We start from the raw sequence: 11,949 nt of genomic DNA, 5'->3' as shown, positions 1-11,949 counted from the left end.
CTTCAATAATGTCACGAGGTCCCAAGATAGGAGAGGTTCCAATGGTCCGCTGGCTTACGATAGCGTGGCCCTCAATAATATAGTTAGGGAAGCTCGCCTAGAGGATGCCCACATCCGGAGCCCCTCAGGCCACGTGGGTTTCACCTATCATCGAGGTAGCTGCAGGTCTAGGATAGACAGGTTTTATTTAAAGGAGGAAGCCGTCTCTTCCGCAGTGTCCGTGGTTGAGGTGGAATTCTCCGATCACTGTATGATTTTGTTTTCCTTGAATGTTTCAGAGACCCCCCGGATGGGTAAAGGTTATTGGAAGCTGAATTCGTCCCTCCTGGAGGAAGCGGAGATAAGACAGTCCTTTGAGGACTTTCTTCAGAGTCAGGTACCTTTACTGGACTTTTGTAGTAGTAAGTCAGAGTGGTGGGAGATATTCAAGAAGCGGGTTGCGGGGTTCTTCCGCCAGCTCTCGAGCCTCAGGTCCCTGAATAGGTACCGCCTGTATCGGGGTCTGAGGAGGAAACTCGAGCTCCTTGTCTCGACTGGAGGTAGCCGGGAGGATATCTCCAGAGTGAAATCCTTGCTGATGAGGTGTCAGTACGATAGGCACGCATCTTTGGTTTTTGAGAGGGATTACGGGAGGTACCGCTCGCCCGACCCTTACAAGAACTGTAAGATGTCAGTGAGTAGTAAAGTGGTCTCAGGACTGATTGATAGTACGGGATCTCTGAATCGGTCCAGATCAGGGATCCTGGAGGTCGTCAGATCCTTCTACTCGCACCTCTTGGGAAGGAAGGATCTAAATCGAGACGGGATGTCGGCTTTCCTGGCTGAAACTATTCCTGAGCCAGGGGTAGACCCCTCTCTTGATGTTTTGGCAGAAGAAATCAGGGAAGAGGAAGTGAGACTGGCGATCGAGGGGCTCGCCCCCAAGAAGTCGCCAGGCCCGGATGGCTTAACATCCGAGTGGTACAGGACCTTTAAGGAGTCTTTAGCTCCCCTCTTGACTGAGGTATTCAATGAGTGTCTCTCCTCGGGCACTCTACCAAAGTCAATGAGGAGGTCAGCCCTGATTCTTCTGTCAAAGGGTAAAGATCCTAGCCGGATTGAGAATTGGAGGCCCATAGCTCTTCTCAATACGGACAGGAAGCTTCTGGCCAAGATACTGTTTAATCGGTTGGTGAAGTTTGCACCCCGGCTCCTTTCGGGGGCCCAGCACTGCTCTGTTCCGGGCCGAAGCACCTTAAGTGCTGTCCTCAGTGTCAGGGAGGCAGTGGAGCGGAGTAGTGCGGGTCTCTGGAAGGGGTACATGCTGTCCTTGGATCAGGCCAAAGCATTTGATCGGGTGAACCACGAGTACCTCTGGTCCGTCCTCCTGAGATATGGCTTACCGAGTACTTTTGTGAATTGGCTTGTCACCTTATATGCAGGGGCAGAGAGTTTCCCGCTGGTGAACGGTTGGTCTGGCCGCTCTTTTGAGGTGGGGTCCGGAGTCCGTCAGGGTTGTCCTTTGAGCCCGCTGTTATACGTGTTCGCAATCGATCCCTTCGTCCGGAGGGTAGATTGTGGGCCGTTGGCGGGAGTCGGGATGACTCTGGCGGAGCCGGATGTCGCCCAGAGAGTGGTGGCGTACGCTGATGATGTCACTATTTTCGTCTCCTCACGGGAGGAGGTCGATGTGGTGATGTCAGAGGTGGACCGCTACTCGGAGGCATCCGGGTCCAAGATCAACCGGGATAAGTGTGAAAGTCTCTGGCTGGGAGGGGGAGATCCCACGTTTGATCTCCCTGACACCCTTCCAGGGCTCCAAGAGTCAGCAAAAATTCTGGGCATCACATTCGGCCAGGATGATTATCCCACCAAAAACTGGGATGGTAAGCTCCAGGATGCCACTCAGAGGGTGAACCAGTGGAAGGGTTGGTCTATGACCCTCAGGGAAAGGGTACACCTGATCAAATCGTACCTGCTCCCCTTGTTTATCTATCTGGGCAGTGTATGTATCTTACCAGAGGCTTACTACACTAGGGTCTACAGCCTGTTTTTCCAACTGTTATGGGGGAACAGGTTGAACCTAGTCAAGAGGGAGGTTACGTACCGCACGAGGAGACTAGGGGGTTTATCTATGGTAAACCCCGTGGTGTTCTTAACGAACACCTTCTTGAAAGCCAACATTGCAAACCTCTGGAAAGAGAGGGCTCCTCCGTGGGTACTCTCCTGCAAGGAGTGGTTTCGGCCTTTCTTCCAGGAATGGGAGACAGGAGGGCAAGTGAAGGACCTCCGTACACCACATGGATATCTTCCGGCTTACGCTACCCCGACTCTGAAGGCGATACGTCGGTGGGGTCTGGGAGTGTGGGAGATCAGGACCCAGTCAAGGCAGTTCCTTGACAAACGGGTTCTGTTGACCCACTTCCAGAAGCCTCTGGCGCTCAGGGACTGCCCAGGTCGGGATCTGAGGGTGGGGTTGTATCTTTTAAACATGAAAAGGATCCCCCAGAAGTTTTGGGACTTGGCCTGGCGCTGCTTTCAGGGGAAGCTATGTGTAAAGGACAACCTGAAGTACAGGAACTCTGATGACCGGGGATGTCCCCGAGAAGAGTGCGGGGACACGCTGGAAAGCATGGACCACTTCCTGCTTCATTGTCCCTTTAACATAGGGGTCTATAACAGGGTGGGCGCTTCCATCGGCTGGAGTCAACTTGCCGGCCTTGCCTATCCGGAGTGGGCTTATGGGGCATTCAGGAACCTGGGTGGCCGAGATCGGGGCACTTTATTCTTAGTCAGTTTAGTGGTTAGGTACTACACGTGGAACGCACGGTGCTTAGTGTCGACCCAACAGAAAATCCTCTCCGAGGTGGAGGTATGTAGGAACATCACTGGTGACCTCGGGAAGATCAGGTCTTTGGAGTATGGCAGTCTTGGTACCAGTAGGGCTTCTCTCCTGTGGAGAGGTTTCTCATTTCATGTGCCCTAGGTACTAAACCTTTTGGGTAGAGTACCTTTTATTTTTGGTTAGGGGTTGTTATAGGGGTAGAGATAGGGTGAGGGTAGGGTCAGATTTATTGTAGGGATAGAATTAGGGAGAATTGTAGGGGGAGTTAGGGAAAGAGTATAAAATGATTTATGTATCAGGTCTGCCATCCTTCTCCCTGGTGGTGGGCTGATGCATGTGCACATTAGCTTTTTGTTTTGTTTTTAGTAGACATGGTATGAAGGGCTTACAGGCAACCAAACTTGGGCCTAAAAGGGGTGGTGGTTCAGAATGTATAAGTTTGTATATAAGTTGGTTGGGAGGAGTGTTAGGTGGGGAGGGTGTATTTGTGGGTGGTGGTTTTGTGGTGTTTTGGGGTCCTGACATGGGTCAGTTAAGGACTGGACTTTGTGAACTGTATGGACGGTATGGACTCTGACCCATGTACAGGAGGGGTGGTGTGGGTGAGGGGACAGTTTTAATGTAGGTGTTTTCCGTTGTTTTCTGTAGTATATTTTTGTGTATTTTCAGTAAGTTTTGTATTGTGTTTTGTATATATTGGGTTTTGTATTTATATTGTTTTATATTATATAGTGTATAGTGCAGTCGGGCCAGTAGTTAAGTAGTGTCATATGTGTTTATGTGTATGTATATGTGTGCGTTTATGTGTATATACATGTGTATGTATATATATATATATATATGTATGTATGTGTATGCTTGCGTATATGCATGTATACATGTTTGTGTATCAAATTTTATATTTTATTTTTTCCTCCTTGGGGGGGCTGCTCCCCTCCGGTGTCTCTGTTCTCCTCGCTTCCGGCTTCGCGGTCTCGCTTTTCGGCGGTGTTGTCCTTTTCTTCGGTTGTGGCTTGCTCTTTTTGGGTCCGGCTCTCGCCGGTTTCTGGGCCGCGCGCAGATCCTCTCTGGCCGTCCTCGGCTCCTTGCCGTGCTGGGCGTGCTTCGCGGGCCTTGCGGCCGTGCGGGGGCGGTGCGTGGGGCTGGGCTCTTTGGGCCCTCTCTCCGGCCGCGTCTCCGCGCTGCTTTTCCCTGCCCTTCTTTCACCGGTGGATCTCTGGCTGTGAGGCAGAGTGTTATTTATTAGCAAGTTGTGCTGAAATTTTTTTTTTTTTTTTTTTTTTTTTTTTTTACTTTTTTTATTTTTTTATTTTTTTTTATTTTTTCCCCTGGGTAAGGGTCATTTTTGAGTTACAGCCAAGTTGTGCTACCTTTATGTTCCTTTTCTTTTGTTTTATAGCCAAGTCGTGCTTATTTTATGTTTTATATATTTTTATAAGCCAAGTTGGGCTATTTTTATGTTCTTTTTGGAATGCGTGTTTGAGTGTGATATTTAGTTTTTTGGTATGTGAAAAAAGTAAAAGTGTATTTTAGTAAATTTGGGCTGGCCGGTTAGGCAGAATTTGTTTTTGCAATTTTATTTATGTTATGTTTGTTATAGCTGGTTAAGCTTGTTTTTGTTTAATATTTTGTATCTGATTTGTTTTGCATTTTTATAATAAAAAGAGTTACAGCTCCCAGCAGATCTTTATTACTTTTATATGTAAGGATTTGCTTTATTTATATTAGTTATCTACCTTTTTTCTTTAATTCTCACTTTTTCCTATTTTTGGATGACATTTTGGGGCTTCAGAACCAATTACCAGGTTTCCATAGAGTTATGGTCTCAACATACATTGGTTTCAACATACAATGGTCGTCCTGGAACCCATTAATATTGTAACAGAGGGAGGGACCACTGTATATTCAGATGGTACCGGCATGGACATATATACACCTGATGAGCCACAAACCTGTCTCTGTGTTACAATCTGAGGCACTAACGCATTTCACACCGCCAGCACTTTGTAATATAGTAAATGACTAAGCTGCAGGAGAGCAGCACGCCACAGCGCCTGGCAGTAAAGGGAAGCTGTGTATGGAGGCATGGGGGTTATGAGCGGTAATAAACCATTCCCGATTTGCATTTTATATCTTGCGCTCTGTGCAGGCGCTGAACTCCATCAGCTCCGGGCTATGCCGATAGATATCAGAGGTGACAGCGCAGATCAGCACACAAACAATAAATGCACATTAAGATGGTCCAGTCAGATAACACAGGCAATGCGTTATCTACAAGGACACCGCACAATTCATAGGAGGTTATTAGGGCTGTGATTTACAGGGTGCAGAGGGAGATGCATTGTGTGAACACAGTCCGAGGACAAGACATTAACAAGAGAGAGGAGATGGGATCATTTGCCAATCATGGCGTCTGGATTCTTCCCTAGGGGCTGATAGATATTTCCACAGATAAACATGATCTGTCCACAGGGCTCTCAACCTTTTGCATGAGTTCTTCCAAATCTCAAAGATCAATTCTTTCTTCTGTCATCTGGTGAGATGAAGGAAAGGCGCTTAAAGGGGCACTCCGCTGGAAAAAAACAAAAAAAAAACTGATTTGTAAATTACTTCTATAAAAATCTTAATCCTTCCAGTACTTATCAGCTGCTGTATGCTCCACAGGAAGCGCTTTTCTTTTTGAATTTCCTTTCTGTCTGACCACAGTGCTCTCTGCTGACACCTCTGTCCATTTTAGGAACTGTCCAGAGCAGGAGAAAATCCCCATAGAAAACCTCTCCTGCTCTGGACAGTTCCTGACATGGATAGAGGTGTCAGCAGAGAGCACTGTGGTCAGACAGAAAGGAAATTCAAAAAGAAAAGAGCTTCCTGTGGAGCATACAGCAGCTGATAAGTCTTGGAAGGATTAAAGGAGAAGTCCAGTGCTGAAAAACGAATCCCCTATCCTAAGGATGGGGGATAAGTTTCAGATTGTGGGGGGTCCGACCACTGGGGCCCCCCGCGATCTCCTGTACGGGGCCCTGGCAGCCCATGGGAAGGGGGCGTGTTAACCACCGCATGAAGCGGCGGCCGACACGCCCCCTCAATACAACTCTATGACAGAGCCGAAGCGCTGCCTTCGGCAATCTCCGGCTCTGCCATAGCGCTGTATTGAGGAGGCCGCTTCTTGCGATGGTCGACACCCGCTATCTGGCCAGCGAGCCGGGGCCCCGTACGGGAGATCGCGGGGGGCTCCAGCAGTTGACCCCCCCCCCCACAATCTGAAACTTATCCCCTATCCTTAAAGATAGGGGATACGTTTTTCACTGGACTACACCTTTAAGATTTTTAAATAGAAGTAATTTACAAATCAGTTTAACGTTCTGGCACCAGTTGATTTAAAAAAAATGTTTCCACCGGAGTACCCCTTTAACGACAATGGATGTAAATGTTCGTCATGGTGCCGTGGTACTTGCGCCATACATTTTATGGTAAAATGAGTGATGTCATTACGCAGGTCAACTGGTCACGCAAAAAACAAGCCCTCATACTAGTCTGTGGATAAATATTTAAAAGAGATATGATTTTTAGAAGACGCGGAGGAAAAAACGAAAATGCAAGAATAAAATCAGCCTGGTCCTTAAGGTCAAAATGGGCTTGGTCCTTAAGGGGTTAAAGGTGTTATCCAGGATTAGAACAAAATGGCTGCTTCTTTCCAAAAACAGCGCCACTCTTGTGCTCAGTTTGCCTGCGGTATTGCAGCTCAGAAGGGAATAATGTAGAGCTGTAATACCACGTCCAACCTGAGGACAGGGCTGGTGCTGTTTTTTTGCCAGAAAGCAGACCTGTTTTTTCTAATCCTGAATAACCCTTTAAGCTCTGCTTCAAACTGAAATGCTGCAATGACTCACATCGCTTACACAGAGACAAGCGCTGGGAATTCTATAAAAACAGCTGAAAAATATTTATTAAACTACAAAATGACAAATGCGCCACAGTGTAAATACCGGGAATACAAGTTTACGAAGGACTAGTATATACAGCAGTGCTCTCCAGCTGCTGCAAAACTACATCTCCTATCATGCCAGCTGTCAGGGGATGATGGGAGACATAGTCCTGTGACAGCTGGAAAGCCCCAAGGGATCCACGATACTGAATGGTTTTAACTTTTTAAAAAGAACCTTTTTCTTTTCCATGCATTCAACTAAAGGTTTCTGGGAAACACTCAAAGATCTATATGGCCTCCTGGAGATTCCGAAAATACACCACTTGTTTATTTTGCAGGCTTACCTAACATCTATATCAGCGTTTGCCAACCAGGGTGCCTCCAGCTGATGCAAAACTACAACCCCCAGCATGCCCGGACAGCCAAAGGCTGTCCGGGCATACTGGGGATTGTAGTTTTGCAACAGCTGGAGGCATCCTGGTTGGGGAAACACTGATCTACATGAATGCCTATTAAATCAGAAGGCCCTGCTCAGATCTATGAGACACCCTGGGCCTCGCGCCTCAACAGCTCATTGCAAATTTACATAAAATATATTGAAAAAGTGTGACGTAAAAGGAAAGAGGGGGGGGGGGGAACAAAATAACATTTTGACAAGATATGGTAACATTCTTCTCTTAGGATTTGGAGTATCGCCTCTTGACTGAGTCCCTGTAGAAGTGGAAGATCTTTTGGGCTGACATCTGGGCGGCTGCTATACATTGCTGGAGCTGGGGAGAGAAGAGACAGCAGTGAGGAGAGAGCGTCAGCTATCCGCATGAAACGTGGAGAAGACACATTATGAAACCCCCAGGCTCCCCGCACCCACCGCCTCCGCCTCCCGTCCTCCACCCGCTCACTTTATGAACTGCCACCGGGAGCTGCAGCTATTTGTTCAATTTTAATGATTCTCTTAACATCATTTTATTAAATTGTCTCTCACTCCGTCTGCCTGGGGGGAAAAAGTACTAAGAAAAAAAAAAAGAGAGAATAGACCGGGAATCTAAACACACCAAAATAGAGAATACCAGGCTAAATGGGTGTTCTTCCCCCCATAGGGTGACACACACAGGGAAAATGATAAATAGGGGCAGATCCTTGCAGCGCAGGGGGACATCGGAGGAAGAATAAGACATGAAATACCTTCACCTGCGAAATTACACCGGGAGCTAAGAGACACGGAAGCCTTGTCTGCTGTAGGGGGCGCGCAGAAACGGATCTGGAGGGTCTCCTGTTTGGACTGTATGGCAGGCATAGGCAACCTTCAACACTGCAGATGTTATGGACTACATCCCCCATGATGCTTTGGCAGAATTTTGGCTGTAAGAGCATCATGGGAGATGTAGTCCATAACATCTGCAATGGCGAAGGTTGCCTATCCCTGCTGTAGGGTAACAAGGAATGAGGGAGCTCCGGCAGGTGGTTTCTGCCATTGGACAACTGAGAGAGAAGGTCCTTCCTACTATAGGGTAACATGAGGAAAGTATGACACACTGATGTCCATCCTACTATTGGGTAACATAAGGGAACTATAAGACATGGATAGCCCTTCTACAATAGGGTAACATAGGGGATCTATAAGACATGGATGTCCATCCTACTATAGGGTAACATAGGGGATATATAAGACATGGATGTCCATCCTACTATAGGGTAACATAAGGGAACTATAAGACATGGATAGTCCTCCTACTATTGGGTAACATAGGGGATCTATAAGATATAGATGGACCTCCTACTATAGGGTAACATAAGGGATCTATAAGACATGGATGTCCATCCTACTATAGGGTAACATAGGGGATATATAAGACATGGATGTCCATCCTACTATAGGGTAGCATAGGGGATCTATAAGACATGGATGTCCATCCTACTACAGGGTAACATAGGGGATCTATAAGACATGGATGTCCATCCTACTATAGGGTAACATAGGGGATCTATAAGACATGGATGTCCATCCTACTATAGGGTAGCATAGGGGATCTATAAGACATGGATGTCCATCCTACTATAGGGTAACATAGGGGATCTATAAGACATGGATGTCCATCCTACTATAGGGTAACATAGGGGATCTATAAGACATGGATGTCCATCCTACTATAGGGTAGCATAGGGGATCTATAAGACATGGATGTCCATCCTACTATAGGGTAACATAGGGGATCTATAAGACATGGATGTCCATCCTACTATAGGGTAACATAGGGGATATATAAGACATGGATAGCCCTCCTACTACAGGGTAACATAGGGGATCTATAAGACATGGATGTCCATCCTACTATAGGGTAACATAGGGGATCTATAAGACATGGATGTCCATCCTACTATAGGGTAGCATAGGGGATCTATAAGACATGGATGTCCATCCTACTATAGGGTAACATAAGGGATCTATAAGACATGGATGTCCATCCTACTATAGGGTAACATAAGGGATCTATAAGACATGGATGTCCATCCTACTATAGGGTAACATAAGGGATCTATAAGACATGGATGTCCATCCTACTATAGGGTAGCATAGGGGATCTATAAGACATGGATGTCCATCCTACTATAGGGTAACATAGGGGATCTATAAGACATGGATGTCCATCCTACTATAGGGTAGCATAGGGGATCTATAAGACATGGATGTCCATCCTACTATAGGGTAACATAGGGGATCTATAAGACATGGATGTCCATCCTACTATAGGGTAGCATAGGGGATCTATTACACATGGATGCCCATCCTACTATAGGGTAACATAGGGGATCTATAAGACATGGATGTCCATCCTACTATAGGGTAACATAGGGGATCTATAAGACATGGATGTCCATCCTACAATAGGGTAACATAGGGGATCTATAAGACATGGATGTCCATCCTACTATAGGGTAACATAGGGGATCTATAACACATGGATGCCCATCCTACTATAGGGTAGCATAGGGGATCTATAAGACATGGATGTCCATCCTACAATAGGGTAACATAGGGGATCTATAAGACATGGATGTCCATCCTACAATAGGGTAACATAGGGGATCTATAAGACATGGAGGTCCATCCTACTATAGGGTAGAATAGGGGAACTATGAGACATAGATGGCCCTTCTATAGGATACATAAATGAGCTATGAGAAATGGATATCCCCCTACTATGGGGTAACATAAGGCAGGTAAAAGCTAAGCTCCTTCAACTGTAGGGTAAAATGATACAGGAATAAGACAGGGATAGTTTAGAGCTATGTGATATGGATGTCCCTCCTACTTTAGTGTGACATAATCCAGCAATTACACATGGATGGTCGTCCCACTGCAGGGTGAGATACTGCGTGTACTACAATGAGGCATAGATGGACCATATCATAAGGTAACGCGTTATGTTCCTCCCACTGTAATGTAACATAAGAAATCTGTAAATATGGATGTTCTATGCTGTTTAGGGTAAAATAAATAAGGTCTGATTTCTGGCTGTCCCTCCCAATACAGGGGACCTCGGTTAGCTCCGAGAACAGACTGCCCTCACCACAGGGTGACACTGACAGAGACGCACTATGGGACATCTGCACAGCGACACAGACAGGAAGGCGCTGGAGTCATCAGTATTCACCAGAGAGGAACCATCAGACAAAATATGAGAACTGCTCCAGCTGGGAGACACTAGTACAGGGACAGAGGAGGAGAAGAGAATAACAAAAAACAGCCCTGCCTTCTCTTACTACCAGGGACCCTCATATCTGCGGAGGACACCACAACGCAAATCGCGCAATTTCTGGCACTGCAGAGAATCCGCCAAGACAGGACGGAGAAGCAGAGCCAGGCGTCTGCAGTCAGTACATGAAGGGACGGAGCACCACATACAGGATACATACATGCACATGTGTGAACATACCCTTAGACACTTTTGCACTGCACCCACAGAAGGTGTGCGGCCTGGCAGGAAATTGCAGGAAAAGTGGGTGAGTCCTGCCATAAAACTGTGTGGTCCCGACACGACTTTGGCCAAAAAGGTGAATTTTGGTGCACATTTTTCAATCCACTAGTAGCTGGACTAAATGTGACAGATCTATCAAACAGCACGCACCACATTGAAAAATCTGCCACATTTTTAGACTGTCTAAGTTTACATTGTGTAACCATTAAATGGACAATGTCATTAAAACAAATTTGTGCTATTGCACTTGTGATGGTAAATAAAGCTTTCTAATGTAGTTTGTTTAAAAAAAACACAATGTTTTCTATGTTTTATTTGTGTTTAAAAAGCTGCCACTAGGTGTCTCCCTACTTGTCCAGAGCACATTTACCCCCCATCTCTTGCACAGACTTTGGACTCCTGCTGGCCTGGAAGAAGTCCAAAATCAGGAAATGCAGTCTGAAGTAAGGAAGGAAGGAGAGAGAAAGAGCGCGCGCGAGAAAGAGCGCGCGCGAGAAAGAGCGCGAGAAAGAGCAAGAGCGAGAAAGAGAGAGCGAGAAAGAGCAAGAGCGAGAAAGAGAGAGCGAGAAAGAGAGAGCGAGAAAGAGAGAGCGAGAAAGAGAGAGCGAGAAAGAGAGCGAGAAAGAGAAAGAGAGCGCGAGAAAGAGAGCGCGAGAAAGAGAAAAAGAGAGCGCGAGAAAGAGAAAAAGAGAGCGCGAGAAAGAGAAAGAGAGCGCGAGAAAGAGAAAAAGAGAGCGCGAGAAAGAGAAAAAGAGAGCGCGAGAAAGAGAGCGCGAGAAAGAGCGCGAGAAAGAGAGCGCGAGAAAGAGAGCGAAAGAGAGCGAAAGAGAGCGAAAGAGAGCGAAAGAGAGTGAAAGAGAGAAAGAGAGCGAAAGAGAGCAAAAGAGAGATTTGTGCAGCCTTAGCCAATCATAGCTCATCTCATGCTGAACTGCTCTGGGCTGTGTGTAGCAGAGGGAGGGAGGGAGGAAGTTCTCCCCTGTATGGCTTCAGATGATGCCACGCCTGCTGGGGAACGCCCCTTCCCAGTCTGTGAATCTGGCTGGGACTGAGCAGAAAATATCAAGGTAGAACACTAAAAAATAATGATAATAAAGGCAGGAGGTGGTTTATCATGATGGGGGCAGTGAACTGGGAGGATTATACAATTTTAACAATATCATGAGAGGTACTCTAAGTTTTAATAAATCGGAGCCAGTGTTTGTAACATTCCTCTGTTATTA

The 11,949-nt window shown here is 46.5% G+C and overlaps 1 protein-coding gene across 1 annotated transcript in view; it reads right to left on the bottom strand.

Annotated features, from left to right (window-relative positions):
• Positions 1 to 6,731: 6,731 nt before the first annotated feature.
• Positions 6,732 to 11,949, bottom strand: part of EXOSC5 (exosome component 5) — a 41,369-nt gene continuing 36,151 nt past the window's right edge. The window contains 1 exon segment of the mRNA XM_056537814.1: positions 6,732 to 7,519. Coding sequence (XP_056393789.1) covers positions 7,427 to 7,519 — 93 coding nt within the window. The 3' untranslated portion in view covers positions 6,732 to 7,426.

This window comes from Hyla sarda, chromosome 9, assembly GCF_029499605.1.
Source record: "Hyla sarda isolate aHylSar1 chromosome 9, aHylSar1.hap1, whole genome shotgun sequence".
Taxonomy (NCBI): domain Eukaryota; kingdom Metazoa; phylum Chordata; class Amphibia; order Anura; family Hylidae; genus Hyla; species Hyla sarda.
This window is presented reverse-complemented; position numbering and strand designations above follow the sequence as displayed.